This window comes from Oncorhynchus nerka, linkage group LG14, assembly GCF_034236695.1.
Source record: "Oncorhynchus nerka isolate Pitt River linkage group LG14, Oner_Uvic_2.0, whole genome shotgun sequence".
NCBI lineage: Eukaryota > Metazoa > Chordata > Actinopteri > Salmoniformes > Salmonidae > Oncorhynchus > Oncorhynchus nerka.
This window is the reverse complement of record NC_088409.1, coordinates 45,710,886-45,738,662: the sequence shown is the minus strand read 5'-3', so window position 1 is coordinate 45,738,662 and position 27,777 is coordinate 45,710,886. Positions and strand designations below refer to the sequence as shown.

At 42.1% G+C, this 27,777-nt stretch overlaps 1 protein-coding gene across 1 annotated transcript; it reads right to left on the bottom strand.

Annotated features, from left to right (window-relative positions):
* LOC115141217 (nucleolar GTP-binding protein 2-like) lies at positions 1-27,421 on the bottom strand. The gene is made up of 16 exons (XM_029679953.2): positions 27,223-27,421; positions 26,671-26,761; positions 26,359-26,453; positions 25,919-26,058; positions 15,519-15,703; positions 15,121-15,187; positions 13,856-14,014; positions 10,564-10,677; positions 9,693-9,821; positions 5,733-5,837; positions 4,775-4,933; positions 3,997-4,104; positions 2,936-3,438; positions 2,355-2,431; positions 832-914; positions 1-669 (listed from the first exon to the last, which is right to left on the bottom strand). Exons 1-16 carry the CDS (start codon positions 27,284-27,286, stop codon positions 526-528), a joined length of 2,223 nt encoding a protein of 740 aa, XP_029535813.1. The 5' UTR covers positions 27,287-27,421; the 3' UTR covers positions 1-525.
* Between the last annotated feature and the right edge of the window lie 356 nt (positions 27,422-27,777).

Sequence of the window (27,777 nt, the reverse complement as noted above, 5' to 3'; positions counted from 1 at the left end):
TCATTTGTTCATATTCTTTATTTTATGGTATGACATGTATATTTGGAGAAAAATTGTGTCACTGTTTTTTTTCCCAAAAGTGCTGTACATAACCTGGGTGCCAGTGTGTTTCTGCTCTCTAGCCAACTCCTTATGGAATTGTCATGCCAAATTTGACAGTCCCATAAGGAGTTAGCAAAATAATGAAAACAGACTGGCATCCAGGCTATGCAGTACAAATGTACTTTTTTTGGATGGCAGACTCATCCTTTCACTTCGCAGTGAAACTCCTTATGAGTTTAAGTAATAGTTTGACGCAACATTGATCGTTGTCACTTCGTTGAAGGTCACTCAGGATTAGGTTAAGGCGTCAAGCGATTAGGTTCATCAAAATCTAATTCACTCAATGCAACCTAACCCAAATCACTTTCCATCAAGATGCCAAGGGTAGGTACCAAGACAACTTAAAACAAGTCATTACAATGACAGGGTCATTAAAATAAATATTTATTAGAAATGACCCAATTTGGTGTCTCGAACCCCAGACTAGCGCTTCGATCTCTTGGCTTTCTTGCCCTCGCTGGGCGCTGTAGGCATCTTTCTGTTCTTGTTCTTGTTCTTGACGTTGTGTGTTTCGTAATAGCGCGTTCCAACTTTCTTCACCTTCTGAGCACGATCCGCTGCTCTCCTCTGCAGAGGGGGAACAAATGAGGGAGATTTAAGCTTAAGGAGGAACAGGGCCGTCATTCCATTAACAATAGCGGTAGGGGAGTGGCTTTCCATCAGAGGCGTCCAGTCAAGATGGATGGGCCTGTTTGATGTCAAACAGCAGGGTAAGTGAACATGCAGTACCTGCTTGGATGTTAAACTTCTGTGTGGACGCGTGGGCTCCTCTGCCTCCTCGGTTTTCCTCTTCTTGCCGACCTGTGTTACGGCTGAGGAACAAAAAAGTTGGCAAGTAAGTGGATGACCCGTAGGCATGGAATTACTAAAACAATTAATAGGACATTCCCATTGGGGTGGCAGGCAGCCTAGTGGTTAGAGCATTGGGCCAATAACCAAAAGGATTGAATCCCCGAGCTGACATGGTAAAAATCTGTCGTTCTGCCCCTGAGCAAGGCAGTTAACCCATTGTTCCCCAGGCGCCGAATACGTGGATTTCAATTTAAGGCAGCCCCTCTGATTCAGAGGCGATGGGTTAAATGTATAAGACATTTCAGTTAACCTGTTGAGTGTAGGTGGCAGTATTTTGATGTTTGGATGAAAAAAGTACCCAAATGAAACTGCCTATTTCTCAGGCCCAGAAGATAGAATATGCATATAATTGTCAGATTAGGATTGAAAACACTAAAATTTACAAAACTGTCAAAATATTGTCTGTGAGTATAACATTGACATGTTTCTAAGAACTTTACGGATACTATTTGGAATTTGTCTGCCCCGTCGTGACCTGCACGAGCCTGGATTTCTGAACAAAACGCACCAACCAAATGGAGGTATTTTGGATATAAACATAATCTTTATCGAACAAAAGAAACACTTATTGTGTAACTGGGAGTCTCGTGAGTGCAAACATCCAAAGATCAAAGGTAAGCGATTCATTTTATTGCTTTTCGTGACCAATCTACTTTGCTGCTAGCTGTTTGTAATGTTTTGTCTGCTGAGAGAGATGTCCTAACAAACACTTGAGAGCTTTTGCTGTAAAGCTTTTTTGAAATCTGACACACCAGGTGGATTAACAACAAGCTAAACTGCGTTTTGCTATATTGCACTTGTGATTTCATGAAAATTAAATATTTTTAGTAATTTAATTTGAATTTGGCGCTCTGCAATTCAGCGGATGTTGACGAAAATGATCCCGTTAAAGGGATCGGTGCGCCAAGAAGTTAAGGGCATTCAGTTGTACAACTGACTAGGTATCCCCCTTTATATGGTTTGATTGCTTGTTTGGTGGTCAGTTTAACAGTGGTCTTTGGCCAAATACCTACTCTAGTTATACATTTTATCTGCTGCCATCCATGAAGACTTGTGTAAAGGAAGGTGCATATTTTGCAGGAAGGCCCTTTTATTCTTTGATGGAATACATTTCATGGGAAAATAAATCCCATGACTGACACTAAAGTTGATCTCAGATCGAATGTCTGGAGGGAAGTTAACCTCCCCTTTTATGTAACAAAAGAGTAATGAGCATCATGGTTTTATGGTAAAGAGGATCATTTTGTCAATGTATTAAACTGCAAGTTTGACAAATTCCAGTCCTTTTCAATTTGAAATATATATATTTTTAAATCCATACGACAGAACTTTAACCCCTGCATTTGGGATGTCAGGTAAAATGAAGGAAAATCACAATTAAATTGAAATTAAGTTGTTACCTTTAGGTTGTGGGTTATTCCCCGCCTGCTTCACTTTCATGTCTGCGAGCACTTTGTCAGAAAGTGCCTTTGGAATCCTGTACAAAAAAAGAAAAGTAGAGACGTCACATAACCTCATTACTCCCTACACATCCAGACGGTTTAGTCCAGTTGTTATTCGCTGAGCCGACAATGGAAAGCAAATTGGCCGCAGACGACTCTTATTTGACGTTGTTGAGCGAGGGGGCGTGAGCTGAAGTTCTCCAGCGAGAGAGACGGTAGGTGAGTGCGCGGAACAAATCAACAAATGATAAATCCCATCGATCAGACAGAACAGTATGAGCAGCTGCCAATCATGTGTCACCTCAAAGGACCCAGGCACCCTTCATCTCTCTCTATGGTTTCGTCCCAAATGGCATCCTATTTCCTGCATAGAGCACTATTTTTGTAGTACACTATATAGGGAATAGGGTGCCACTTGGGACAGAGCTATGTCCATCTTTTGGACAAGCTCTGGGGTTGATGGGCGCTTAATTAAGCACATATTCAAAACAAGACTGAAATGATAAGTGGTGGGGAGAACTGAGAAGAATAAGGCAAACCGGATGGCGGAGAAGCGCTTGAGTCTGGCCCGGTCCAGGAACTGCTTGTACTTCGCAATCTTCCCGTCCAGCTCGCGGATCGTCTCACGAGAACTCTTTTTTTCCTCCACCTTGGCAGGCTGACCGGCTGGGGTGGTGGCAGCGGCCTCAGCGTCACCGGCTGCTGTCTCCCCATCCCCCTTCTCTTCCTCTCCATTTTCCTCTTCCTCGCTATCCTTCTCCACGTCCGAGCCGGACAGGTCAGAGAAAGCGAGGTCGTCTGTCTGCACGGGTGCCAGGTCTTCGTCGTTGAACTCGGGCGCCACGTTGATCTTGCCGAAATTCTGCCGGACATTGGAGAGGATCTTCTGCACCTGCTCATGTTTGTGTTTCTGCTGTTGCTGGGCCTCCTGCTCGGCCGACATTGCAGCCACCATCTCCTTGCACTGCTCCTCTGTTGCTCCTTCTTCCTGTACACACTCTGTAGCTTCTGGTGCCCTCTCCACTGGCATTTTATCCTTGCCCTGAAAACAACACACCAGTCAGTACAGTTTTCATAATCATGGCTAGGTTTCAATTCACCTGAAGTGGGCACTTGCAGTTATTCGCGTGGATTTAAAAATGGAAACTACCTTCAGCCAATGCTTACACCAATCCAATTAAATCCACAATGGGGAGTGTGTGAAAGTGCACACTTCAGGAGAAAGGTAGAGAATCGGGATGCATGCAGACCATGTGTACATTTCAGAGTGGACAATCTTGTTGCTCACCTGAGATGAACACAACGGAAATAAGACTTTGGGTTTTAGCCTCAATAATTTTTATGTATGCATTGTTATCCGGGCTGGAGCAGCTTTATATCTATTTTTACTTGTCAAATAAATCAAATAAAAAGATAAATTGAGCAAAGAAAGTCAATGTGACCATGCATGCACTCTTGGCAAGTCCTGTGATGATATTTTACATTTAGCCAGAGGGTGGCAGACTATAACTAGAATATGTGCTAACATTACTGTTGGGAATGTCTCTGTTTTTGTATGCGAGACAGAGGGTTTTATTCCAGCCGTTCGTCCACCCCTCACCTCATGCTCTTCCTCACAGCCAGGGGGTTTTACGAAGAAGGGGATGCGTCCTCTCTGCCAGTCGTTCAGCACCATTTTGGAGACACAGGTAAGGTCTGGCTCACCCCCTGCAACAGATCATGCATTAGGGAAACATGAGAAGAAAATAAAGTAGGAATAAATGGAGCATCCTTATACAGATCTTGTGCCACTTGGATTGATGAGTTCCAAATAAGCTTTAGGGTCGAGTGTAGAATATCAAACTGATAAAAAAAAAAAGGCCCATACAAAAACAGTGTATGTTTAGGGAAGATCATTTTTACCACTGACCTATAGCTTCTCAACTACACAAAGATAAATCCTGAACATACACCTTTCAGGACTAATATATATTGTGACACTCAAATTCCATTGACCACAAAGAGTTATAAAGCTAATTCAGACAGATGAAAGATGGTCAGAAATGAAGACAAGCAGCCCAGACAATGTAGCCTGGTGGTCTCAGATCTGTGCTGTCTTGCCAATCCCTATGGTCATTAGCATGCCAAACGACAACCATAGGGGTTGGCTATGAAGCACAAACAGATCTGGAACGACCAACAGCCTACAGTCAATGACCCTGGACTGTGACTCCAGCCCCCTTTGATACACTTCAGGGAGATGTTAATTAAGTACCAAACAAGAGACAACTGACTGGAACAGGGAGGGACTATCTGGGGTTGTCCAATAAGAAACACTTTGTTTTCCATTAAAATGTTTTGCTACGGTGTGCGCCAATTAATATGACCCAGGCCCTGACCTTGTGGAGCTTGCCCATGCGCATCGCCAGTTTCTCCAGGAAGTCCTCTGGGGAGCTCCAGGTGGGGATGCGGTACGTCTTCTGGATGTACTCTGGTTTGGCCCGCTCTAGCACCGCCGGGATATGCTCCTCCGGGTTACGGATCTTCTCCACTTGCACCTGGGAAACAGCAGTGAAGCGTACAATGATACACTTGTTAGGTTAGAAATGGTACAGGTTTAGACATGGAAGTATACAAAATTATCAGTGAGAAAGTTAGACACACAAATATCATACCCCCAAAACATGCTAACCTCTCACCATTACAATAACAGGGGAGGTTAGCATTTTTGGGAGGGGAGGGGGGTATGCTATTTGTTCGTCTAACTTTCTCACCCATCATTATTCACTATTCATTAAGGACTATCTGTAATCATGGTAGCATCCACATTGATATACAAGTGTTCGGAAACATTCTATTCACCATGAAAGTGACACCAAAATGATACATTATTTACCATTAATTTCTATCGGGCACAAAATAATCTGAAACAAACAGCAAATGCATCCAACAAGTTTGGCGTCACAAGCTTGACGAAATCATTGCATGCTAGGAATATAGGACCAAATACTAAACGTTTGACTATTTTAATACAGAAGTGAATTTGTCCAAATATTTTTGTTCCCCTAAAATGGGGGGGGGGGGGGGGGGCAGGCACAAAAAGTACATTTCCAAACAGTTTACCCAGCATGGATGAAAATACGCTCGAATTAAAGCCGACCGTCTGCACTTTAACCATTTCAAATCCAATGTGCTGGAGTACAGAGCCAAAACAAACAATTTTCCACCATCCCAATACTTTGAACATACATACACACACACACATAACCCTGCCTACTCAAATAAAATATAATAAATGGTTTTCCACAAAACAAATACAACCATATAGATTATTGATGGAGAAAAATAAAAACATACCACTCCTTTCAACACGATGTCGCTCTCACTGTCTTCAGAGGGGTAAACGACACCGGGGCAGTCGATGAGAAAGATGCGTCGCATCAGAGTGATGTACTGCCACACCTGGAAGAAGAGACCGGGCCCAAGATCAGCTAAATAACAGGATCTAATGATTTTATACTCAGAGCCTATTCACAACTTGTCACCGGTTTGGGACAATCACATTTGATAATGTAACAGAAAAAAGACCCTAGTGCATCAACATAAACAAAACAGATCTTAAAAAAGAGGACAGACAATTCAGAGCGCACCACAGAACTGTCCACATGTACTTTGTCAGCCAAAAAGGTCAGTAGGACTAGCGAACACCAAAAGCACTAGCTTATGTCAATCGACTATCCCCCATAGTACAAAAGTTGAACTATTGTTTTCGGTGCAAGAAATAAATATTTCTCAAATGTTCCATTAGCGGGAAAACACCATTTTCAAACGTGACCACAAATGCGATTATGCATATAATGCTTTTATTAAATCTTGTCTTTACATATACTAAATCAAATGTGTGAAATTTGTTTCGATTTAGAGTGGACTATTATCATGCACCCATCTCGAAACAGGGGTAGGTGGAAAAAAATACACGTCATCTATGCTTGAATAGCAAGTGGAAGACGCTTTCCCCCGTGGTTTATTTTCATGCCAGCCAGGTAGGCTATACTCCTGTTGCAAAGACAAGCAATGTGCTTAATATTAGGAAAGTTGAGAAATTAATATAGTAGGCCTAGCCTATAGAAAACTGATGGGATCCTCTTTTAATAGAAGTGATCACGCTGTTTTCTCACACAATTGCATAGCTTATAGAAATGTTGCGCAACATGAGCTCATGGGCTCTCATGAAGTGTTCGATTAGATTTTTGATCACATTTGCATCGATATCAGAGTGAATAGAGGGGACAATAGAGTGCTCAGTACCTGGCAGTTTGGCAGGCTACTAATGATCATCAGCAGCATCAGAGCTTGGAAAAGCCTAATTACCGTGACTAAACGGCCACACAGAATTTGACTGCCTTCATGACTCGTGACCGCTGGTGTGGTGGTAATACGGTCAACGTAACAGCTCTAAATCAGGGCTACCACCGCCATGTCGTCGGCAAACTTAATGTGTTGAGTCCTGCCTGGCCACTCAGTTGTGGGTGTACAGGGAGTACAGGAGCACACACCCAGAGAGCCCCCATGTTGAGGGTCAGAGAGGCAGATGTGTTGTTTCCTACCCTACTACCTGGGGGGCGACCATCTAATTTAGGTCTGATTTAGGTTGTTTATCTACTTGCCCAGAGTCAGACGAACTCATGAATACCATTTTTATATGGCAGCGTGCAGTTTGGAGATTGAAGTTCGCTTAGCGCAATTGCTGGAAATCTCCCGGTACAGTAGCCAGCTCCTCTCAAAAGCAGGGAAATAGACCTAACTACACCAAAACTGGGTGGTTGGTCATTTATAGTCTTACAAATCTATACATATACATATATACATTTGTTAATTTCAATGATAATCATATGAAATGAGTTTCTATCCACTTCCTCATTCTCTGACCAGTTGTTGCATAGAGATCACAATGTTGTATTGGTCTCAATGGCGCTGCCTGTGTGCTTACAGACGCCATAATGGGACAGAAAACATTACTAGCCTTATAAAGCTTGTTAGCTAGCTAGCTCTGGTCTAGTTCTCAAACTCTAGGCGGCATTATGTGTAATGTAATGGAACAGCGTCATGATTAAGGGCTAGCTCTGGTCCAACATTAGTTAAGCCAAATCTCTGAAATTCAAAGACATTCAAAGTTCCTTCATAGAAGCCACTCCTCTGTAGGTATACTTCTGTAGGCCTAATTCAGATAATGCATGTCATAAGAACAAGATTCCCAATTTCAGTCGCATACCGCACCCTACACTACACTTGTCTGTCCAATGCATGTGCATAGCCTGCCTGCTCCATAGCAAGCGGTTCTATCCATTGGTTAAGTAATTTAATGTTGAGGTAAATGGAATAAAAAGTATTGATTTCAGAGGTTTGAAAAGGAACAAAACAATTGGAAAATAATTTCAGTTCTAACCCCTGGTAAGAAGGTCTATTTCCCTGCTTTTGAGAGGAGCTGGCTACTGTACTGAGAATCACATTTCTTTTTCTCTTCTGCCTGAAAACCAATACTCATATCCCAATTTGGACGACGGAAGGAAATATTTGACAAGCTGTTTTTTTTATACACAGAAACACAAACACATTGCACATCCATTCAAACAACCGGGGCGAGAGAGAGCGAGGAGGGCCAGCCCAATGCTGAACAACCTTGTTTGGCCACAGACAAAGGCAGACAGACAGACGCTAGCAGCCTCTGGCAAGAGCCACCTTGCATTGGGCGATAAACTCTTGCTGGTTACACGCCGATCTGATAGATCCCAAAGGGGAGAGAAAAAAACTGATATTTTTTGCACGCTCACAGCTCTGGCAACAGACGGCCAACTCCGATAGTATGACCCTCAGTGGGGTTTCCAGACCTCCAGATCCACCGTTTGGTTCCAAACAGGATAAACGGGTCCAGAGAGAGGAAATGAAGGATGAGGGTTATTGTTTTTCTTGCTTTTTGGCCACGTCTCTGCCAGGTATCAGACGTACACTACCGTTCAAGAGTTTGGGGCCACTTAGAAATGTTCTTGTTTTTGAAAGAAAAGCAAAAGATTTGTCCATTAAAATAACATCAAATTGATCAGAAATACAATGTAGACATGTATGAAACTCGTCAGTCTATTCTTGTTCTGAGAAATGAAGGCTATTCCATGCAATAAATTGCCAAGAAACTGAAGATCTCGTACAACACTGTCTACTACTCCCTTCACAGACCAGATCTGGCTCTAACCAGAATATAAAGAGGAGTGGGAGGCCCTGGTGCACAACTGAGCAAGAGAAGTACATTAGAGTGTCTAGTTTGAGAAACAGACGCCTCACAAGTCCTCAACTGGCAGCTTCATTAAATAGTACCTACAAAAACACCAGTCTCTATGTCAACAGTGAAGAGGCGACTCCGGGATGCTGGCCTTCTAGGGCAGAGTTACAAAGACAAAGCCATATCTCAGACTGGCCAATAAAAAGAAAAAGACGGGCAAAAGAACACAGACACTAGACAGGGGAAGATTGGGAAAAAAGTGTTATGGACAGACAAATCTAAGTTTGAGGTGTTCGGCTCACAAAGAAGAACATTCGTGAGACGCAGAAAAAATGAAAAGATTCTGGAGGAGTGCTTGACGCCATCTGTCAAGCATGGTGGAGGCAATGTGATGCTCTGGTAGTGCTTTGGTAGTGGTAAAGTGGGAGCTTTGTACAGGTTAAAAGGGATCTTGAAGAAGGGAGGCTATAACTCCATTTTGCAACGCCATTTCATACCCTGTTGACGGCGTTTAATTGAAGCCAATTTCCTTCTACAACAGCACCAAACTATGCAATAACTATTTAGGGAAGAAGCAGTCAGCTGGTATTCTGTCTATAATGGAGACAAAAGCAAAGTTTGAAGGACACAATTATTATTTATAACCTTGTCAACATCTCAACTATATTTCCAATTAATTTGACAAACTCATTTCATGTATGTTTTCATGGAAAACTAAGACATTTCTAAGTGACCCCAAACTTTTGAACGATGGTGTATATAGTCGAGGCGAAGGGTTTAAATACATACACTTCAGCACATCGTCGGGAAGTTACTTAGGCTATGAGTAGCAGATTGATACACAAACAGTGCTGCCTGCAACATCCCATTTTGTGTGCTCTCTTAGCAATCAAGGGAATAGCGTGAGATTGTCCCTCCTGCATTGGCCTTTATTGAGATTACATGGACATATGTAATTTGCTCATGACACCTCCGGTATCAATATGGGCTTATGTTCAAGTGTTTTTATTTTGAAGGTATTCTTGAGGGGAATGATACCATACCTTAGTCTCACCGGCGAGGGGTGCCACGTTGCAGACCTTCTTGGAGCGTAGAGTGTTGATGACAGAGCTCTTTCCCACGTTGGGGTAGCCAATGAATCCAACGCTGATCTGTTTCTTGTCTGTGTGGAGCTGAAGAGGCAAAACAAGTTAAAATAGCAGTTTCCTGAACAATAGTCTAAACTTAACCTGTCTTCAATTCCGGAGAGCCACAACTCTAGAAAGCACTTCGACGGAGGCCAATACTAATAAAACTTATGACCATGTAATCTAAAAAAGCTTGTTTTTACCATAGAAAAATAGCTACTGGAAGCAGATAAGTCTACACCATGGATGAAAAATCTGTCAAAACCAAGAGGTAGGTATAAATATTAGTCTCTCCACTTTGTCCCGAAAGGTCAATTCTAACAGCCATTTATTTTAACCGTTTCTTTGCCTCGTTATCTCTCTGACATGTCTGTGAGCCGAGGCCAACAACTTAAACCGCTGGAGTGGGGCAAATGCCTAAAGAACCTCAGTTCACACACAGAGATCATGGAAACCTTAGTATGTTTTCTACTCAACACGGTTATCTTAAACCCAACAGGGAAAGTGTCAGCGATATACCTTTCAACTTGATTTATGTTAACTAAGCCTCCTCTGAGCATCCAAGACCCTGTTTTATGGCCCGTGCATACCAACAATAGCTCGGCAGCAGATGGGAGAACCTTGTGTGGAGCCGCACGCTCAAAAGGGTGGTTAGAGTAGGGCGCCATGACAAAAGTTGCCCATTTGTACCAACCTCTGCCCCTTAGGGACCTACTTTTGACCAAATGGGTGGTTTAGTTCAGTCCGTGTGGAGTGGGAGACTCATGTGTGAGAAAGTGGTACCTACCTTGCCAAACTGCCTGAGGAGTTGGATGAGGGAGCCCTTGCCGAACGAGTTGGTGAGGCTGGCATGGAAGGCCAGGGTGGGGTACTCTGCGGAGAGCACGGCTACCCAGCGTTTCTGGTTTGAAAACAAAACAGATAGACCTAAGTCAGACAGACATGGACATACATTTACTCTATGTGAAATTGTAATTAGTTTGCCCAGAACGTGTGTCAGTATGAAAGGAAAGTGTGTAGATTGTAGCCTACAAACCAGGCGAATGTCAAACCCATCAAATATCCTGCAAGTATGCACAATTCAGTTGGCCATTGAAAACTGCATGCCTAGAAATGCATCATTAGGGTAAGGCATCATCTTCTCTGATGCCGATGGAGTAAATAATATAAATACATAAATTATAAAATAGCACTGGTTTTACTAAAATAGACAAATTATTGTTATCACTGAACAACGTGAAATCTAATTCAAAGATGACACTGTTTTTTGCTTGCGTGCTATTATTGCTAGACTAAACCATACTTAAAGGGAGATGGCAAAGACATGTGTTCTGATTGGTCTGCATTTGTTGTGATTGGATTGCAGATAGAACTTCCTAGTTTATTTTTCACCTAATTTTTAAAAAAAAATCTAACTTCACAGACATGAAAAAAAAACACCTAAAAGATCTATTTTAGATTTTTTTAAATGTTAATGTCAGACATAACTACAAATCGAGACCTTGGGACATAAGGTTAAGTCATTGCATGTACAGATTTTTTTTACTTGATTTGCTCAGAATGCATGACTTGGATTTGAGACTCGGCCCACCTCTGGGCTCGGCCCTAATTGATGTGCTCTCTGTCACCTGGAGCTGTAGGGCGAGGATAACTGATGCTATCTATATGGATGTATGATCTGTGTTTTTTTAAACCTTTATTTAACTAGGCCAGTCAGTTAAGAACAAATTCTTATTTACAATGATAGCCAAACCCGGACAACGCTGGGCCACTTGCGCACCGCCCTATTGGACTCCCAATCACGGCCGGTTGTGATACAGCCTGGAATCGAACCAGGGTCTGTAGTGATGCTTCTAGCACAGATTCAGTGCCTTGGACCGCTGTGCCACTCGGGAGCCCCAAAAACATGGTGTCAGAAGTAGGAAGTGAGTCAGAAGTGGTAACTCATCTGTACAGGGTGAACACTGAATTACTCTATGCAAAGGGGTTATTGTCTTCAGGAATTCTGTCTTACTTACAATGGTCTCATACCCCACACAAGCCTTTAAATGCTGTGACATCCTGTTGAGATTGGGCCTTGGTGATCAGGTTACTATAAACTTGGTGTCGTTTGATTGGTCAATTGTAGTTGTTTTTAGGTTGATAAGGTTACACCTCAGAAGGTATCAATGGAATCAAGGTCTGTTCGCCCTCTTATCCTGTATCCAGTCCACGGAGGAAGGTTGTATGATCAATTCTCATTTCCTAGGCTCCTAGGTCTCTGGCCTAATAGGCATATTTGTTCATGCTTTGTCTTGAAAGCTAAGGTTAAGATCTATAGGCTTGGAATAATGCCTTGTAATGCTTGCAGCTTAAGCTTTGTGCCTCATTTTACAAAGCCATTAAACACACTTCTATCTAGAACTCCATTATCAGACATTTCTTGATTGCCTATTACTTTAACTCAAACAGTCTCATGCATATTGACATTTATCTTTTGGAGTCAGAAACATATTTTAAAAAGGCCAATTGCTTAGTCTTATTATGAGACGTATGGGAGGTGTATATACACAGAATAAAAATATCAATGGAACATGCAACAATTTCAAAGATTTTACTGAGTTACAGTTCCTATAAGGAAATCAGTCATTTTAAATACATTCATTAGGCCCTAATCTATGGATTTCCCATGACTGAGAATACAGATATGCAGCTGCTGGTCACAGATACCTTTTTTAAAAGTTAGGGGAGTGGATCAGAAAAACAGTCCGTATCTGGTGTGATCACCATTTTCCTCATGCAGCACGACACATCTCCTTAGCATAGAGTTGATCGATCAGGCTATTTATTGTGGCCTGTAGAATGTTGTTCCACTCCTTTTCAATGGCAGTGAGAAGTTGCTGGATAATGGCGGGAACTGGAACACGCTGTTGTACACGTCGACCCAGAGCATCCCAAACATTCTCAATCTGGTGAGTATGGAGGCCGTGGAAGAACAGACATTTTCAGCTTCCAGGAATTGTGTACAGATCCATGCGACATGGGGCCGTGCATTATCATGCTGAAACATGAGTTGATGGCGGCGGATGAATTCCACGACAACAGACCTCAGGATCTTGTCATGGTATCTCCACAAATTGCATTCAAATTACCTTCAATAAAATGCAATTGTGTTCGTTGTCCGTAGCTTATGCCTTGCCCATACCACAACCCCACCACGGGGCACTCTGTTCACAACGTTGACGTCAGCAAACCGCTCACCCAAACACGCGGTCTGCAATCTGCCTGGTATAATTGAAACCGGGATTCATCCCTGAGGAGCACACTTTTCATTGTGACAGTGGCCATCAAAAGGTAAGCATTTGCCCATTGAAGTCAGTTACGACACTGAAAAGCAGTCAGGTCAAGATCCTGGTGACGACGACGAGCACGCAGAGGAGCTTCCCTGAGACTGTTTCTGACAGTTTGTTCAGAAATTCTTTGGTTGTGCAAACCCAGTTTCATCAGCTGTCCGGGTGTCTCAGACGATCCCGCAGTTGAAAAAGCCAGATGTAACCACGCCAGCCGAGGACCTCTACAAATGGTATGCGGTTGTGAGGCCAGTTGGATTTACTGCTAAATTCGCAAATGATTTGAGGCGGCTTTCGGAAGAGAAATTAACATTCAATGCTCTGGCAACAGCTCTGGTGGACATTCCTGCATTCAGCATGCCAATTCATATCTCCCTCTGTAGCATTGTGTGACAAAACTGCACATTTAGAGATGGGCCTTTAACAGTGTACGGCCTTCTTTTTTACTGGCTTTGTATTGTCTCCAGCACAAGGTGCACCTGTGTAATGATCATGCTGTTTAATCAGCTTCTAGATATGAGACACCTGTCAGGAGGATGGATTATCTTGGCAAAAAATAAATGCTAACAAGGATGTAAACACATTTGTGCACAAAATTTGAGGATATGGAACATTTCTGGGCTCTTATTTCAGCTCATGAAACATGGGACCAACACTTTAAATATTGCATTGATATTTTTGTTCAGTGTAATCCTCATATACGATAATTACTACCCCACTACACGTGTATTTGTCTCAGGGGTCTCTTACCGTGACCCAGGTGGGGATGAGGTCGCACTTGTTGAGCACGAAGATCAGGTGCTTCCAAGGCTTCTCCTTCCTCATGTAGGTCTCGATGCTCTGCGAGCGCGTACCCATGGGGTCGCGGGCATCCAGCACCTGTATGATGACGTCTGACGAGTCTATCACCTGCGGGTTAAGGAGTGAGATTGAGAGAGGAAGCAGATTCAGGGTTTGAGAGTTTAGTTGATCTAAAATCCCTATACTTCAGGGATGCAAACCGATGAGGGCCCAAAAATGTGCCAGAAAGAGGTTGTTAAAATACCAACTTCATACGATGTAATAGAAAAGGCCAAGGCAGAAAATAGCTGATTTGCTGATTTAAAGGCCTCAATGTAGGAAGGAGTATAAATGCAATGATCCTCTTTCCCGCTCACTCACTCACACACTCCTCCCAAATGTTAGGCACCAAACAGAATTTAAGGAACACCAGAAAAATACATTTTTATTCAGATTTAGCTTAGAATTACATTGATTATGCATATGCAGCCTACATTTGAAGCATCTATCCCTATTCCTTTATCCCTGTGCCAGCAAAATGTGTGCATAACCATGGTACCATGTTGTTAGCTAACATGACTAAACAAGGTTGCTTGTTATCAAACCAAAAACTTGCGGCCCATGAGTAGTATAAAAACAGCCCGTGACATGATTTATAAAATTATATAACATTAGCCCCAATTTGCAGTAAAAAGTGGTTTGGAACTTTATTTTCAGTGATGTAAAAGGTACAAGCATGACTGTCACTGTGCTCCATTTTTCCTCTATGGCAGTGACTCTGAGGCTGCATGACAACAAAGCTTAGTCAGACTGGCCTGCTTATGCCTTACAGGTGAAATGAAAAGATGCATATTCAACCCCATCACTGCCTGCACACCCCAGCTCGCCATCAAGGCTAAATAACATTTTTTGTTTAACTGATAGAGCTGAACAGAAAGAATGGAGGGAGAAAAGCAGCTGAGTAGACTAATGGCTAGTTAGGGGATGCGGAGAGCTGCTCACAGCCATCACACATGATTTTATTGGATGATTATGCCATATCGGACATCACGCTCTGAACTTTGATATTCTATTTGTAGGAAGTGTAGGGACGCATTCTGTCATTAATTTCGATATGAGAAACATACAGTGGCAAGTTCGCATCCCTGATACCTACACCGTACGCATCTATTAGGAAAGATCAAGGTGAACTACAATAAACATTCCTATATCAATCCGATAGAAAGATGCTGTACCTTGTAGAGTTCTCCCCAAATCCTCTTCGACTGGCCCTTCTTGAAGATCTCCTCACGAGCTTCCTCTCTGTGTGTAGATAACATACAGTTCAACAGGTGCCCACACCCCAACAATAACCACAGACTGGAACTGCTCATGTGGTCCGACATGCAGTCAAAACCTAGGCTATATTATCAAAAACCTAGGCTATATTATCAAAACAAAGAAAATGGCATATCAATCATGGAATTGGGGTAGTAGTAAATAGAAAATGGTTAGTAGTTATTGGTAGACATTGAATACCTGAAAAAGCACAGTACTGTTTGAAGGCATTGTCACTGTCAGTCAAAGTGACACCAGTGACAGTAGCCAGTGACAGAATTAACAGTGCCAAAGTGACAGGAGCTACTGCACTTACCTGACCCCGTCGTCCTCGGTGACCAGGTCGCGGTCCTTCTCAGCGCTGTAGGTCTGTGCAGAGACCTCTGCCTGTTCTGCCAGGTCCTTCACGTCTCCCACCATCAGGCTGGGTCGTTTACGCTGCGCCTTGGGCCCGAACGTGGTCTCAAAGCCCTCGGTGTCCAGGATGTGTACCTTAGAGTTCTGCAGAAAATGGTGGCCAAGGGGGGGAGATGGGGAGAGATAATTTAGACAAAATTGCTTGACAGACTGCATTGGTTAGATAACAGGAGGAGAAAAAGGGGCTTTTGCAATCTATTTGAGAGGCCATTCTATCACAGCTGCTTCCTGAGAGAAACAGCAGGAGGGAGACATTCGGAAGACAGACAAGGGGAAGACTTTACGATAGATGTGAAAGACGGATGTGGAAATGTGGGACGATAGATGCAATTACGTCTGTGCTGCACTCTCTTATTATGGTTTTCAATGGGTGTCTGAGCTCTACAACCACAAGTGTCCTCAAAACGTAACATCTGCAAGTTGTTCAGCTGCCTAACAGACAAACCACAACCCTGGGGGGCTGGAGGAGAACAGCTCTGTGCTCGCACAACAGATTTATGGCCGCCTGCGTTGTATAGTGTGGCTTTGTAATGGTGCATGCAATGCAAAATAAATGCTTCCATTAAAGCAACAGCTTATTTCTCTCACTGCGAAGAAACAAGCAGAATAAAAACACAACGGCTTAGAGGGGGTTACAGCTGGAACAAAACTCTTGGGTGGAACAGTGGTGGAGAGAAAGAACAGTGATGTAGAATTCCATGTGTGTTCCGTGTGAGGTATATGTTAGGTTATAATTAGTTGGTGCAAACCGCAAAGCTTTATGCGACGGAGCTGGTGGCCATGTTCCAGGGGTTCCACCAATAAACAACGGTGGAGAACACACACACAACACACAGAACCCCAAGTACGCAGTGAAACGGTCAATAAACTGCATCGTCTGTGCCAGATCTGATTAGGAGTTAAATTACCCTCCAACACAGCCGTAAAAGGAAGCCTTAGTCCTATTCCAACACGGAGAGAAAGAGAAAACAAACAGTTTATGGATCTTGTCAAAAGCAATGATGTTTAAGATTTCAGCTTCACTTTGACTACCCGCCAGGATGTTTTGGAAGTTGTTCTAAAACTATGCGTCTATCACCTCCCGTTTCATTCTTCAACCCCTTCTGGTCTTTCTTTGCAGTATTCTATTGCTAACCCTGGCTTTTAAAATTAACAGTAAATGACAACAAAAAATCCTTGAAGGGGAGCAAAAACTCCAAATACGTGTTACCGACTGAAGACAGAAACTATGGTGAAAACATCACCATAAAATAGAATAAGAGACCTGACAAAGACCATGGCGAGAGAACACTCTGCCAACAAATAGTGAAGAGCAGGAACAGATCAAAAGATAGAGAACCAAAATTGCCATCCAATTAAAAATAATTTATGCAACATATCTGGACTTGCTCACATTGCTTTGGCATGGGGCTCAATTCCCTGAAATGGCTTAAGACATAAAATGGCAATAGAAGGAAGGAGGAGTGGGGAAAGCAGGGAGAGTAAAAAAGGAAAAGGCCATTCATCTCCAACAGCTTTGAGCATCTTGAAAGGTCTTACACGCATATGGAGCTATTTAGAGGGAAAAGAACACTGAAACTCAGTCAACAACAATGTTCAGAGAGAACATGAAGAACTGGACAGAAGTGTTGCTTGGAGACATTTGGGGCATTTTTTTAGCAGGGCGAAATGGACAATAAGTCAAATAGTGATACATTTGACCATGTTGCTTGATAACAAATACAAGGACACTCACTGCACATTAGTGGCAGAGCTCTGGACAATTACTCAGTGCCAAGTAATACAGAGATGGTAGACTGATTAAAAAAAGCTATTATTTCATCTAACATATACAGGGAATGGATGATTGATATTTTGATATGAAACCTGTCAAAATAGGATCCAGAATTATCAGATTTATTTTTTGCTCATCTTTGTGCATATTGGCCTATAAGCTATAATACTTACATCCAAAAGGAAGAGGGATCTCAAAACATCTAGCTAGATTGATAAATATAAATATGATAGTGTTTCTATATAGCCATGTAGGATAATTCATTAACCAATCAGTAAAATGTGGGCTAATGTCCTACAATAATTTTTTAAATACATACAGTTGAAGTTGGAAGTTTACATACACTTAGGTTGAAGCCATTAAAACTCATTTTTCAACCACTCCACAAATCTCGTTAACAAACTATAGTTTTGGCAAGTCGGTTAGGACATCTACTTTGTGCATGACACAAGTAATTTTTCAAACAATTGTTTACAGACAGATAATTTCACTGTATCACAATTCCAGTGGGTCAGACATTTACATACACTAAGTTTACCGTGCCTTTAAACAGCTTGGAAAATTCCAGAAGATTATGTCATGGCTTTAGAAGCATCTGACATTTTGAGTCACTTGGAGGTGTACCTGTGGATGTATTTCAAGGCCTACCTTCAAACTCAGTGCCTCTTTGCTTGACATCATGGGAAAATCAAAAGAAATCAGCCAAGACCTCAGAAAAAAACTAATTGTAGACCTCCACAAGTCTGGTTCATCCTTGGGAGCAATTTCCAAACACCTTAAGGTACCACGTTCATCTATACAAACAATAGTACGCAAGTATAAAACACCATGGGACCACGCAGCCGTCATACCGCTCAGGAAGGAGACGCGTTCTGTCTCCTAGAAATGAACGTACTTTGGTGCGAAAAGTGCAAATCAATCCCAGAACAGCAGCAAAAAGGACCTTTTTATTTTATCTTTATTTAACTAGGCAAGTCAGTTAAGAACAAATTCTTATTTTCAATGACGGCCTAGGAACAGTGGGTTAACTGCCTGTTCAGGGGCAGAACGACAGATTTGTACCTTGTCAGCTCGGGGGTTTGAACTTGCAACCTTCCGGTTACTAGTCCAACGCTCTAACCACTAGGCTACCCTGCGACGCACAACTGGCCCAGCGTCGTCCGGGTTAGGGAGGGCTTGGCCGGTAAGGGATATCCTTCACTCATCGCGCACCAGCAACTCCTGTGGCGGGCCGGGCGCAGTGCACGCTAACCAGGTCGCCAGGTGCACGGTGGTTACCTCCGACACATTGGTGTGGCTGGCTTCCGGGTTAGATGCGCGCTGTGTTAAGAAGCAGTGCGGCTTGGTTGGGTTGTGTATCGGAGGACGCATGACTTTCAACCTTCGCTACAACTCCCGTACGGGCTCGGGAGAGAGACAAGATAGTAGCTACTAAACAATTGGATACCACGAAATTGGGGAGAATTTTTTTTTTTTAAATCCACTAAATAAAATGATCCTAACTGACTTAAGACTGGGAATTTTTACAGGGATTAAATGTATTTGGCTAAGGTGTATGTAAAGTTCAGACTTCAACTGTACATACATAAAATTCCCAGGACAAGGCGAAAGCTATTTGATGTAAGCTTTGAAAACTGTACATTTTCCTGTAGTAGCGTTTTCAAAATGAGCTTCTCAAAATGCCTCTCTCCCTCCACCATGCGCACAGTTAGGAGTGACTCGCACACACAGCAGCCGGCCACAAAACAGGCAGATACTTTCATAGCAGGATTCCTCATAATGCATAGACTATTACAGTTGAAAATAATGGTTTTAAAACTATCTACAGGAACGTCGTGTAGCAAAATCACCGGTGGCAGGGGTGCAAAGTTGGCCGACTGCATTAAACTATTTCTTGCAAAACAACACGATACAGGCAGATTGGTTCACTGTGAAGAGGAGCAAAACAAGCGGGAATAGGCCAATAGGTCACATATATAGCCTGGTTAATCACGGGAAAAAAATAATAATAATAATAAAAAATAAAATAAAATGCTCAATCTGGTGTAACCAGGCTCTAAGAAGACTTTCAGCAAAAATAAAGAGAAGGGCACTCAACTTGTACTGCACTGACTCAGATGGCTGATGTTTAAAATAAATGGATAATAAAATGATAGGTGGAGCTGTATTGTTAGATTTCAGTGAAGCCTTTAATTTTATTGATTATAAATTGGGGGAAAAATAAAAACCTCACTTGCTATGGCTTTACATCACATGGTTGCAGAGTTATTTATCCAACAGAACCTAGAAAGTGTTCTTCTAACATCAGATATACTTGTGTGTGTACATACACTGCTCAAAAAAACAAAGGGAACACATCCTAGATCTGAATGAATGAAATATTCTTATTAAATAGTTTTTTCTTTACATAGTTGAATGTGCTGACAACAAAATCACACAAAAATGATCAATGGAAATCAAATTGAATCAACCCATGGAGGTCTGGATTTGGAGTGACACTCAAAATTAAAGTGGAAAACCACATTATAGGCTGATCCAACTTTGATGTAATGTCCTTAAAACAAGTCCAAATGAGGCTCAGTAGTGTGTATGACCTCCCTACAACGCTTGGGCATGCTCCTGATGAGGTGGCGGATGGTCTCCTGAGGGATCTCCTCCCAGACCTGGACTAAAGCATCCGCCAACTCCTGGACAGTCTGTGGTGCAACATGGTGTTGGTGGATAGAGCAAGACATGATGTCCCAGATGTGCTCAATTGGATTCAGGTCTGGGGAACGGGCAGGCCAGTCCATAGCATCAATGCCTTCCTCTTGAAGGAACTGCTGACACACTCCAGCCACATGAGGTCTAGCATTGTCTTGCATTAGGAGGAACCCAGGGTCAACCGCACCAGCATATGGTCTCACAAGGGGTCTGAGGATCTCATCTCGGTACCTAATGGCAGTCAGGCTACCTCTGGCGAGCATATGGAGGGATGTGCAGCCCCCCAAAGAAATGCCACCCCACACCATGACTGAGCCACCGCCAAACCGGTCATACTGGAGAATGTTACAGACAGCAGAACGTTCTCCACGGCGTCTCCAGACTCTGTCACGTCTGTTACGTGCTCAGTGTGAACCTGCTTTCATCTGTGAAGAGCACAGGGCGCCAGTGGCGAATTTGCCCATCTTGGTGTTCTCTGGCAAATGCCAAACGTCCTGCACGGTGTTGGGCTGTAAGCACAACCCCCACCTGTGGACGATGGGCCCTCATACCACCCTCATGGAGTCTGTTTCTGACCGTTTGAGCAGACACATGCACATTTGTGGCCTGCTGGAGGTCATTTTGCAGGGCTCTGGCAGTGCTCCTCCTTGCACAAAGGCGGAGGTAGCGGTCCTGCTGCTGGGTTGTTGGCCTCCTCCACGTCTCCTGATGTACTGGCCTGTCTCCTGGTAGCGCCTCCATGCTCTGGACACTACGCTGACAGACACAGCAAACCTTCTTGCCACATCTCGCATTGATGTGCCATCCTGGATGAGCTGCACTACCTGAGCCACTTGTGTGGGTTGTAGACTCCGTCTCATGCTACCACTAGAATGAAAGCACCGCCAGCATTCAAAAGTGACCAAAACATCAGCCAGGAAGCATAGAAACTGAGAAGTGGTCTGTGGTCACCACCTGCAGAACCACTCCTTTATTGGGAGTGTCTTGCTAATTGCCTATAATTTACACCTGTTGTCTATTCCATTTGCACAACAGCATGTGAAATTTATTGTCAATCAGTGTTGCTTCCTATGTGGACAGTTTGATTTCACAGAAGTGTGATTGACTTGGAGTTACATTGTGTTGTTTAAGTGTTCCCTTTATTTTTTTGAGCAGTGCATATACACTTGTGTGTGTGTGTATATATATAGTATCAAATTAGTGGATTTGGCTATTTCAGCCATACCCGTTGCTGACGGGTGTATAAAATACAAGCAGACCGCCATGCAATCTCCATAGACAAACATTAACAGTAGAATGGCCTTACTGAAGAGCTCAGTGACTTTCAACGTGGCACGGTCATAGGAAGTAAATTTGCCAATGTATTCCCTGCTCGAGCTGCTACTTTCAATGCCATGGTGCACAAAGCCAGGTCCATACAGAAATGGTTTGTCGAGATCGGTGTGGAAGAACTTGACTGGCCTGCACAGAGCCCTGACCTCAACCCGATCAAACGCCTTTGGAATGAATTGGAACGCCGACTGCGAGCCAGGCCTAATCGGCCAATATTAGCGCCTGATCTCACTAATGCTCGAAGCAGGTCCTCGCAGAAATGTTCCAACATCTAAGTGGAAAGCCTCCCCAGAAGCATGGAGGATGTCATAGCAGCAAAGCAGGTACCAATTCCATATTATTTGCCATGATTTTGGAATGAGCTGTTCACATACACTACATGACCAAAAGTATGTGCAGTGTCCCTCAGGGCAGTCGTCTTGGGCCGTTATTCTTTTCTTTTTTAACAAACGATTTTACCCAAAGCTATAATGACTATGTATGCAGATGAGTCCACACGCTACATTTCAGCAACCAAAGCCAGAAAGCTCACCGAAATTCACAAAAAAAAAAGGAGTTTGTCAGCATCAGAATGGGTGATTCATAATAAACTCTTAAATACATTAAAACTAAAAGCATTGTATTTGGTTCCAAACAATTTCTAAGACCGAAACCTCAACTGGAGTTGCACGTAAAGGTGTGACCATTGAGCAAGTCGAGGACGCTAAACTCCAAGTTATAACATTGGAAGTCATATTGCCAAAGTTGTGAAGATGGGGAGGGTTATGTCTGTAATAAAAAGATGTTCTGTGTTTAACACAAATCAACTGTACTGGTTTTTCAGGCTCTGATCTTGTCCCATCATGATTACTGTCGTCTTGTAATATGGTCAAGTGCAGCAGAGAAAGACCTGGCAAAGCTGCAGCTGGCTCAAAACAGAGCAGCACCCCTTGCCCTTAACTGTACATACAGAACTAACAACATGCATGCCAGTCTCTTGTTTGAGGGTTGTGTTGTTTGTATAAAAGTGTAGTATTGTTTGTATATATATATTTGTATTTAAAAATGTGTGACTTGTCTATCAGAGTTGTTACTGTTTTGAGTTTTGTTGACCGCAGGAAGAGTAGCTGCTGCTTCTGCAAAAGCTAATAGGGATCAAAAAGTAATAATAAAAATGCACATTTATATCACAGTGACTACACAAGACAGACAGCTACAGCTTTGCCAGCATCAAGTAGTCAACTCCACCCCAGTGTTGAGTCACTTGGATGTACTAATTTGACCGGGTTGTATTCATTAGGCACCAAACAGAAGACTAAAACATCTGAAACACTTTTCATTTTCAGTCGCAAAACATTTTGCTACAGTGGGCTAATACAGCACGGCCTACCGAAAAGTTGGTACTTTTCGATACTAAAACATGAAAAAAAGGTTTGATACTAGAATTTGTTACTTTCGGTACTTGTGTCAAATGTGTCTCAAGTCGGATTGAGAGGATCTAGTTCATCTAGTAATTTGTCAGAATCTTTTTTGAGGGGGGGATTACTTGCGCATGCAGCGGACACAGCGCGAGCCACATTTGGAAAGTAAGCGAGAAGAGAGTGAGAGAAAATACTGACAGCATGGCTTCCTCAAACTAAAACATCATACCTCCACAACCCCAGCTTGTTGACAAAACGGTCTCCAGAAGTACACTATGGGAATACTTTGCGTACAGAGCATATGAGGGCCAGCCAACCGAAACTACTAAGCAAAAGGTGCCACAAAGCAGTGCAAGGGAGGTTAAGTTCCAAAACGACAAACTTTTTCTCCCCACTGTGAAATAGTATGTGAACCCTTTAGAATTACCTGGATTTCTACATTAAATTTTATCTGCTCTTCATCCAAGTCACAGCAATAGACAAACACAGTCTGCTTAAACTAAACACAAACCATTATAATTGTTCATGTCTTTATTGAACACATCGTGTAAACATTCACAGTGCAGGGTGGGAAAAGTATGTGAATCCTTTGATTTAATAACTGGTTGACCCTTATTTGGCAGCAATAACCTCAACCAAATGTTTTCTGTAGTAGAGGATCAGACCTGCACAATGGTCAGGAGGAATTTTGGACCAGTCCTCTTTACAAAACTGTTTCAGTTCAGCAATATTCTTGGGATGTCTGGTGTGAAACGCTTGAGGTCATGCCACAGCATCTCAATCTGTTGCGCTTCAATTGATGGACTTGATGTCTTACATTCTCCTGCAAAATGTCTTGATAAACTTGGGAATTCATTTTTCCATCGATGATGTCCAGACCCTGAGGCAGCAAAGCAGCCCCAAACCATGATGCTCCCAACACCATAGTTTACAGTTGGGATGAGGTTGATGTTGGTGCGCTGTGCCTTTTTTTTCTCCACACAGTGTTGTATGTTCCTTCCTTCAAAACAACTGAACATCCAGGTGTACTTATGAACTTCAGACGTGCAGCAATGATTTTTTGGACAGCAGTGGCTTCTTCCATGGTGTCCTCCCATGAACCCCATTCTTGTTTAGTGATTTACGTATTGTAAACTCATCAACAGAGATGTTAGCATGTTACAGAGATTTCTGTAAGTCTTTAGCTGACACGCTAGGATTCTTCTTAACCTCATTGAGCATTCTGCGCTGTGCTCTTGCAGTAATCTTTGCAGGACGGCCACTCCTATGGAGAGTAGCAACAGTGCTGAACTTCCTCCATTTATAGACAATATGTCTTACCGTGGACTGATGAACATCAAAGCTTTTAGATACTTTTGTAACCCTTTCCAGCTTTATGCAAGGCAACCATTCTTAATATTGGGTCTTCTGATATCTCTTTTGTTCGAAGCATGGTTCACATCAGACAATGCTTCTTGTGAACAGCAAACTAACATTTTATGAGTATTTTTTTATGGGGCGGGGCAGGGCAGGTCTAACCAAAATCTACAATCTCGTCTCATTGATTGGACTCCAGGTTAGTTGACTCGTGACTCCAATTAGCTTTTGGAGAAGTAATTAGCCTTGGGGTTCACACTTTTTCCAAACTACACTGTGAATGTTTAAATGGTGTATTCAAAATAGACAAGAAAAATACCATTTGTGTGTTATTAGTTTAAGCACACAGAGTTCGGATATCGTTGTGACTGTCAAATTTACGCAGAAATCCAGATAATTCCAAAGGGTTCATACTTTTTCTTGCCACTGTACACAGAACATTTGCATTGTAACCTTATTCTACTAGCAACTACATTTGAATGATTTGAGTGACAATGACGAACACACAATACCAGTCAAAGTTGACACAACAACTCATTCCAGGGTTTTTCCTTTATTTTTCCTATTTTCTACATTGTAGAATAATAGTGAAGACCTGAACACTATGAAATAATACATATGGAATCATGTGGTAACCAACAAAGTATATTTCATATTTAAGAATCTTCAAAGTATCCACCCTTTGCATGATGACAGCTTTGCACTTCATTCTCTCAACCAGCTTCATGAGGTTGCTTTCCCAACAGTCTTGTAGGAGTTCCCACATATGCTGAGCACTCGTTGGCTGCATAACCGAAGTATGAAGGCAATATATTTAGACTATTTTGCGTTTGTCTGGGCTTGCTAGCCAGCAGTCCTGGGCGGAGCATTTCACCCTGGGAGTTAAAGTGCACTCTTGGAATTGTAGTATGCTATGTAAAATCCATTGTATTCCTATGGTGTGTACTGCGTAGACCAACTCTTACCTTATGAGGTCCGGAGCATGCTGGTTTGCTGTTCTACTTGAAAATGTATTATACCCACCTGGTCTGCCAGGTCTAAATCGGTGCTTGATTAGAGGGTAACAATGAAAACAAGCAGAGGAACTGGCTTCGAGGTCCAGGGTCGAGTTTGAGGGGTGTAGACTACTGCAGTACAGAAGCTTCAGAAATGACCTTCAAATACTTTTTTTACATCGTTTTGGAACTATTAAAATGATTTAGCTGTAATGAAAAATGGATCATAGGTCTAATGAATGTCATTTGACCCAATATTATGGCCATCGATGATTATATTAACCATGATACTGTATGTCAAATTACATTTTAGAAGAGATATTCTTCTGTTATTTAATGCTTAAGAGTATAAAAATGTGATAAATATTGAATTTGGCCTTTACTACTGTAGTCCATAGTAACAAATTGAATAGCACATTCACAAAAATGACAGTAAAAAAAAAAAAAAAATTTACATTTGAGGTGTCTGTCATATCTAGGATATATAATAAGTCTCACACACACTTAACCCCCAACTCTAGGGGGTTATTGATATGGTGTTTTATTTTTTGAAAGAAATGTAATATATTATTTTAGATGTACTAAATGAAGGTTTAATAAAAACTAGTTATCAACATATGTTTAAAAAAAATTACGACCAGTGGTTATGCAGTGACATTTTTGCAACGGTATTGTTTCCATATCATGATACTAGACCTGCTATCGAGGTCAAAATGCTGGTACCCTGTTTGGTACTTACGTGTGCCTTGACTCTGTCGTGCAGGAGTGACATGGGCAGCCTGCTCTGTTTCATCACCACACGGTATGGGTCCTTCTTCACTGCACCCATCTCATCCTGGAACTTCTGTAGGGACGACTGCTTGATGACCCGAGTGTTTGCTGAGACAGAGGAGACCAGAGGGGAAGAATTATCCAGTGTGTGTGTGTGTGTGTGTGTGTGTGTGTGAGTTGAGGCTACCATCTTATCTCTCATACAGATATTTTTAAAAAGGCATAAAAACAGATTTGTTAAATCAAGAGTTTGCCAGTCATTATTGAAAAGAACTTCGCCATTCTGTATACAGTTTGAACTTGCTCAGAGCTGATTAATTGTTAGACAAATTGCCATTTTACCTGTCCAATCAATAATAAAAACAGACCAGTGACAGTGTGGCAATTGCTGTTAACAGCACTACTCACCAAACCATTTGATGTTGGGCTCCACTCTGGCCTGTGTCCCATCAGTAACAGTGGACTGGTACGACAAACGCTTGATCACCTGGCCTCTATTGTTGCTAATGGCAGAGGATGTTACAGTCAAATATATTACAAAACAATCATTTTAAGCAAGAAAGAATGAAGATGAGCTAACTTTGGAATACCAGGAACTAGTGTGTTCTATCTGGGTAATGTGTCAACCCCTGACCTGAGCGTTACACTAGCATTATAGGAAATAGTTCATATGTAAGTCACAGGGGAAGTGTCACATTTTTTCCCCCACCCATCATTTACCATCTCTGCTTTTGTCTGTACATATTCAGACGCCTGACAGTTGCTCGGTCCCTCATGCTGTTGCCTGAACCTGCAGGAGTCTTGGGTCGGTCTGTAAAAGGTAGTCATAAGGTAAAGTTACGGTGATATAGCAATTTCATGTCACACACACAGTGTTGGAGATTATAGGTGGTGGTATTTAGGGTTAATTAATTGTCAGTGTCAGAACAATATTGGAAATCCATATAACGTGTAGTTCTCAATGTTGTTATGAAAGTTATGTTGTGTTTTTGGCACAACGTTAGACATAATGTGTAGCTAAATTAGGTCGTTACTGTAGCGAACTAATTATGTCAGTGCCAATCATATTGTATACTTTTCAATTTGTAGCTAACACGAATGTCACATATGGACCAAATGTTTCTGCATAGATAACGTTAGTTAGGTAAGGTTGGATCTGTCCATTTCGTCTTTTCAGAGAGAAAGTCTATCGGCTTAGCCAACTAACGTTAGCTAGCTAACATTAGCTGTAAACAAACAGTAACGATACATCGCGCAAGAACTGTAACTTACCAGGATTACTGCTGGCCGCCGAGGTGTTTATCGTGCTTTTCCCCTTGAACCGTGGCTTCACCATCTTGGCAGGTTATTTGACACACAGGTAGACGATGAATAATAAGCGAAAATACTCCAAATGTAAAGTGATATCTTCAACTTCTTCTAAGTACCCGAACCACGTGTTTTAACTCAGCGTCCCGCACATTCCGGAAATACGTCATCAGAGAGCGACAGTACACGTGTAATTTCTTTTGTCTTTTTAAAAATTGTTTTATTGCAGACAAACCAGTATACATACAATAAGTATACAAACAGACAATGATAACATATGCTAGAGGGTACAACAAATTACAGATTAGAAGATTAGTTAATTAGCAGCTTTCTTATTAGAATAATGTAGAATGTACTGTTCTAATTCCTTATAGACAACACGGAAGAGTGTTTTTTTTACATTTGCACATTTCGATTTTACGAGGTAAAATTCTGTTTCTTTATCCCTATTATAGTTAAGGAAACCCGAGCAGCACACTCTCCCATAAAAAAACAAAAGTCATCAAGAATATTAACAAT

Coding starts and splice junctions, on each gene's coding strand:
- LOC115141217 (XM_029679953.2), bottom strand. CDS start 27,286: ATGGTGAAGCCACGGTTCAAGGGGAAAAGCACGATAAACACCTCGGCG. Junction 14,015..15,120: donor TTTGGGGAGAACTCTACAAG/GTACAGCATCTT, acceptor CTTAACCCGCAG/GTGATAGACTCGTCAGACGT. Junction 3,439..3,996: donor GCTGTGAGGAAGAGCATGAG/GTGAGGGGTGGA, acceptor TGTTGTTTTCAG/GGCAAGGATAAAATGCCAGT.